Here is a 6,376-nt window from a genome sequence, read left to right as displayed (position 1 = left end):
TGTGTTTATTCAATAGAATTGAGTTTCCAACTTTCCATCATGTAAAAAGTCCAGTAGAAATAAAAATGTATCCTATCTAAATTTGAGGCCCAACATATATTATATATATATATATATATATATATATATATATATATATATATATATATATATATATATATATATTCGGTTTTATCGGTCTAACCGATTTTTTTCCCAAAAAACCGAACCGAACCGAATAAACCGATTAAACCGAATTTATAAACCGAATAACCCGATTAAACCAATTAAACCGAACCGAATTTCTAAATTTTTTCGGTTTTTTCGGTTTTCTCGGTTTGACCGATATTTTGCTCACCCCTAGGGACAATGAGACCTACAAATAATGAGTGTGAATGTTAAAATGAATGTGAGAGACATATGGACCCTACGATTTTTGATGAGGTGATGACTGTTATAACAATAACAATGCGGGTGTCCTTAGGTTATTTATTCTCCATATATAATTAAGTAAATTACGTGAACTCACAACATAATTCCTACAATATTATTAAATATAAGGTAAAAATCAGACTTTTATATTCCAATCAAACACGAACTTAAAAGTGTAAAAAAAAAAAATCAAAAGAAATGTCAAGTCAATTTTGTTGTTTGGCAACCCATTTTTTTCCACACACACACAGATATAATATATATATATATATATATATATATATATATATATATATATATATATATATATATATATATATATAACTCGTATGCGTACACTAGTTTTGAAATTAAATTTTAGATTTTAAAATAAGTTCAACCCATCTCTTTTGTTCGAAATAATCGTGATTCGTGAGTCCAACCTCCTTCTAAAATGAATCTAGAAACATTTATTTGGACATTAATTAATCCAGCGTTGTTGTTAGCAATATACGCGAGGAGCCTTGTATTCTTGTAAAATCGGGTTTTTTATGGATACTTATTTTTAGAGCTAAGTTGATATTTAGATTACGGATAATTTGTATTGAAAATATTTGTTATTATTTTTGTGATAATTTCTTAAATTATTGCGTTATATAATGTGTTTTATTTATAAAAAAAAAATATGAGGATGTAATTTGTTTGTGCGATGATGATACTATTTTCATTAGCTTCTTTTATTTTTATTTTTTTCAAGTTGTCCGGATAGTTATCTAAAAGTGTTGATTTAATTAATTAGTAAAATATATTGTCTATTTTACGAGCATTTTTAGTTTCTTTGGATAAGTTATCAAATAAATAATTTGTTAATTATGATAATTGCAATTTTAAAATGGTCAATTTAACAGTCTCTTTATAATATATATCATAGATATGAGTGAGTCTCATGTGAGATCGTCTCACGGATCTTAATTTGTAAGACGGGTCAACCTTACCCATATTCACAATAAAAAGTAATACTCTTAGCATAAAAAATTATACTTTTTCATGGATAGTCCAAATAAGAGATCTGTCTCACGAATACGATCCGTGAGACCGTCTCACACAAGTTTTTGTCCATAGATAATGGTATAAAATGCTCAGTAAACAAGGTTATTTCTAAAATTATAATATAGTGTTAGGATCAAATGCTTACCACTAAGCCAAAAACTATAGTTGTTAGTAAAGACATAACTTTATTTCCTATTACTTGTGGTGGCGCATAATGCACCTACTTGAGTGCTAATGGGTCGTCCTGTTAGGCCCATGAGTCTGGGGAGGTGCTGGTCTATCTGTTAGTGTTGTCTCTCTCATATCCCTTAGAGATTAGTTTTACAATTTCTCTACCGTCGACCATGTCCCCAACATAGATAATATTACCTGTAAAGATCTGGTGTCACTCTTTTATCCCACTTAGCCAACCAGATCAAGTGGAGCAATGTCAACAGCTTGACGCATGAGAACTTCATAGAAGGTCATTATCCAAGTACTAATCTCGTTTATGCATGCTTAATCCAACATTCCCCCCAAGATGTACATAAAAATATGTTTTTTGGGAGACTTGAACCCATGACCTCGCTTTGATACTAATTGTTATGGTCAAGCGCTTACCACTAGGCCAAAAACTATAGCTATTAGCTAGGGGCGAAACTTTATTTTCTTATACTTGTAATAGCGTAGAGTGCACCTACTTGGGTGTTAATAGGTCGGGCTGTTAAGCCTATGAGTTTGGGGAGGTCCGCATCTATCTGTTGGTGATGTCTCACATCTCTTAGAGACCAGTCTTACCCTTTTCCTGCCGTCGGTCCTATCCCCAACAGAGACAGTATTACTCGTTAAGATTTGAAGTCACTCTTTTACGGCCCACTTAGCCAACCAGATCAAGCTGAGTTATGTCAGCAGCTTGACGCATGAGAACTTCTTAAAAGATCATCTATTCAAGTATTACTCTCACTCATACACGCTTAACCTAATACTTAGAGTTATTGAATTACCGATGGACGGAAACTCACATAATATAACTCCATTCAAACAAATCAAACTTAAAATCATATATTTTGACATGGATACTTCATTCATTCGAGAAACTTCGTAAGGGATCATTCATAGACATGCTATTAGATTGGATTTAACCGGTTTCATATGATAAAGTAACAGAATCAAACCAAAATAATAGCATTTTTGGATTTACATGATTTTGTATATACTTCAATCCAAAACTGTGTCAAAACAAACAGGTTGCATTGGATTTGACCGGACTGTTAACCGAATTAGATATGTGTAGGAATGTATTGAGATCGCAATGAAATCAATTTTTTCTTATTCAATCAGTATGTACCTAAACATGTCATTTATCAAGCAATGTCTTTGAAAATAAAATATTTTTTTATATGTTCAAATATAAAAAATTCCAGACTAGATTGGAGCTAGTCCAGGCTTGCATCGGATTGTATCCCATTGTCGGACCGTATTGGTTTCGGTTCCTAATCAAAATTTTAAAAACCAATCCAATTCAATTAGAATATTGGATTTGGTTTGACCCTAAACCACATTAACCAATTCTGGATTGAAACATATTTTACAGGACCGATTCCAGATCAACTCGATATATTAACCATGACTAATAATCAATATCATAATTGCTTCAAATCAACCATGCTAAACTTAAAATTTTTGAAGTTATGGACTTCTGATGTACTTTGTTGATATAATTAATGCATATCAAATCTTTTAAGTACTCATGAAATGCAACAGTCTCATACATGTACAGTCTTGGAATTTTATTCTCATTATGGTGTTGAATTGTTTCATTCATATTTCATTTCGCCTATAAGTCTGACAGGAGCCACTCCTTGTCAGTGCTAATTTACATCATTGTTAAATCTAATTTACATCATTGTTGTTAATTATAATTTTTAGTAAAATGAACAAACGAATAATATAGTTGCACATTTTTTAAACTTACAAAATTTCACATTTTCCCTTAAATTTATGATTATTGTTATTTTCTCAAATCAATATTTTTAAAATGCATGCAGACATGACAAGCTGGAAAGAATTATCCGGTTCCCTGCGCCTGTTTCACCATAGCAATAGCAAATTAATTAATTAAAGAAAAGAAAGAAAGAAAGAATTGTTGAGAAGTACCGAACCCAAAAACATTCAACCCCAATCCACCTACCTTGTCCATTTCCTGCCACCGCCATCATCAATCATCAGCACTGCCCCTTTTTCCCATTTTACCCTTCCATGGAACCGCCGGTATCAGCCCCAGCCGAGGATGTGATCCGCCGATGGGACTCCACGGCGTCGGACTACTCGCGTGACCAGATGATTTTCAACGGCGACCGTCAGGAAATCGACCTCTATCTCAACGCCGTCGATCAGCTCCAGAAATCCATGTCCTCCACCTCCTTGTCCCGCTCCTCCTCCGCAGAGTCTTCTGCGCTTCAGATCGCCATGTCTCGGCTTGAGGATGAGTTTCGTAACATCCTCGTCTCACACACTTCACCTATCGAAACCGACTCCTACTCCGAGTCAACTCACTCCGAGTTCACCTCGCAGGAGTTTGAATTGAGTGAAGAGTTCCATGAGAACGATCTAGTCAAACAATTGGAGCATCAGGAGACGAACTGCAGCATCTCCAGCATAAGTTACAAGTCAACTAGCAGCATACGAGAACTGGATCTACTCCCCAGTGATGCAGTCTACGATCTTCGCTGTATCGCGGAGCGGATGATTGCTTCTGGATACCAGCGGGAGTGTATCCAGGTGTATGGGAGTGTTCGTAAATCTGCTGTGGACGCAAGCTTGAAGAGCCTCAAGGTTGAGAAACTGAACATTGGCGAAATACAGCGCCTCGATTGGGAGACGCTGGAGACGAAGATCCGGCGCTGGATACGAGCAGCGAAGATATGCATTCGGTTTCACTTCGCGAGTGAACGGAGGTTGTGCGAGCAGATTTTCGAAGGTTTGGGTGAATCTATTGATGATGCTTGTTTTATGGAAACTATTAAAGGTCCCACTGTTCAATTGTTTAATTTTGCCGAAGCTATTAGCATTAGCAAGCGGTCACCGGAGAAACTGTTTAAAACATTGGATTTACATGATGCTTTATCCGATTTAATGCCTGACATCGAAATTGTTTTTGATTCACAATCTAGCGAATCGATCAGAGTTCAAGCTGCCGAGATTTTGTCTAGGTTAGCTGAGGCTGTGAGAGGGATATTGTCGGAATTTGAAAACGCGGTGCTTCGTGAACCTTCAAAGGTTCCTGTTCCAGGGGGGGCTCTTCATCCCTTGACTAGATACGTGATGAACTATATTGGTTTGATTTCGGATTATAAAACAGATTTGGTCAAATTGATTGTGTCGAAGCCCTCAACAGGGTCGAGATACTCCAGCGATCCAGATGTTCCGGATATAGATTTCTCAGAGTTTGAGGGGCAGGCTTCTACCCTAGCACTTCATATGATTTGGATTATTGTGGTTTTGCAGTTTAATTTGGATGGCAAGTCTAAGTATTACAAGGATGAATCATTGGCTCATTTGTTTATGATGAATAATGTTCATTATATTGTCGAAAAGATCAAAGGGTCACCAGAATTGAGAGAGATGATTGGGGATTTCTATTTGAAAAAGTTAACAGGGAAATTCCGTTTGGCTGCAACAAATTACCAGAGGGCAACATGGGTGCGGGTGTTGCATTGTTTAAGAGACGAGGGTTTGCACGTAAGTGGAAGCTTTTCATCTGGTGTGTCGAAGAGTGCTCTAAGAGAGAGGTTTAAGGCCTTCAATGCAATGTTTGAGGAAGTGCATAGGACTCAGGCCACATGGTTGATACCTGATACTCAGCTTCGCGAGGAACTTAGGATTTCCATATCCGAAAGGATTATCCCAGCTTATAGGTCGTTTCTCGGACGGTTTAGAAGTCATATCGAGAGTGGGAGGCACCCTGAAAATTACATTAAATATTCAGTTGAAGACCTTGAGAATGCGGTCTTGGATTTCTTTGAGGGTTACCCGATTTCTCAGCATTTCAGGAGGAAACATCATTAAAAGGACTGTGATTGAGTTTTCCCAAGTAAAATTTAGGAAATCATTCTTTTAATTATTTGTGGAGCCTTCTTGGATGAGTTTCTGGTGGTTCTGGGAATGAGCTCGCAGCCTTCTTCGGAAAGACTGGAATAAGATCCTCAATGAATATAGTGGTTGTGATCCAATAGCAACCAATGTGTTTTATAACTGTGCAGGTCAGAGCAGCCATTGCCTCTTTAATGCTTCTTTTTGTAAGCAATGTGTTTTATAACTGTGCCAGCATGTAGATTTTGCATCATTTGTTTATATGGGAATTGCTGTGTTTGTTGTGTTATGCTACTTTTTTGAATCCGCACATGCAATTTATTGTGGGTTATGAAAATAATATAAAGCATGAATGAGTGCCCTTGAACTGACTCTAAAACATTAGAGTTGGATGAGTTAGATTCAAAGCAACTGAATTTTATTGTGTTATTCCGAGATCAAATGCAATTTAATCATGTCTTCAAATTATTGACTTTTTTTCAAAATGGTGTGTTAGTTTGTGAGCTCAAGACTATAACCTATTGAATTATCCTGGATCACAGACTTCTCAAATTTACTGCATGGCATTTCTTATATTGCAACGGTAGCTCCTTTTCTGATTTTGTATTGAATGTCGGGTGAAAGTCGAAGTCTGGAAATGCAAATTTATATCGATCTGCCTTGAGGACATTGACATTAGACACTAAATCCCAAGCTCTCCTTTACTTGGAGAGGACTGCGATGACCCTGTATTAATATTTCTTTTTGAAGCTTCTTGTTTCAACAATATATCAATTGTTAGATGGTGATACATGTAGACTAGTTGAAATTTATTTATAGGCGATTAAATTCGGAAGTTAAAAACTTCTAGTTCCGGACTTGTCTA

The 6,376-nt window shown here is 36.2% G+C and overlaps 1 protein-coding gene across 1 annotated transcript; it reads left to right on the top strand.

Moving 5' to 3' along the window:
* The first annotated feature begins 3,541 nt into the window (after positions 1 to 3,541).
* On the top strand, positions 3,542 to 5,801 carry LOC140841201 (exocyst complex component EXO70A1-like). Its single transcript, XM_073208464.1, has one exon. It carries the CDS (start codon positions 3,679 to 3,681, stop codon positions 5,485 to 5,487), a length of 1,809 nt encoding a protein of 602 aa, XP_073064565.1. The 5' UTR covers positions 3,542 to 3,678; the 3' UTR covers positions 5,488 to 5,801.
* The last annotated feature ends 575 nt before the right edge of the window (positions 5,802 to 6,376 follow it).

The sequence above is a fragment of the Primulina eburnea genome, chromosome 9, assembly GCF_022965805.1.
Source record: "Primulina eburnea isolate SZY01 chromosome 9, ASM2296580v1, whole genome shotgun sequence".
Lineage (NCBI taxonomy): Eukaryota > Viridiplantae > Streptophyta > Magnoliopsida > Lamiales > Gesneriaceae > Primulina > Primulina eburnea.
This window is presented reverse-complemented; position numbering and strand designations above follow the sequence as displayed.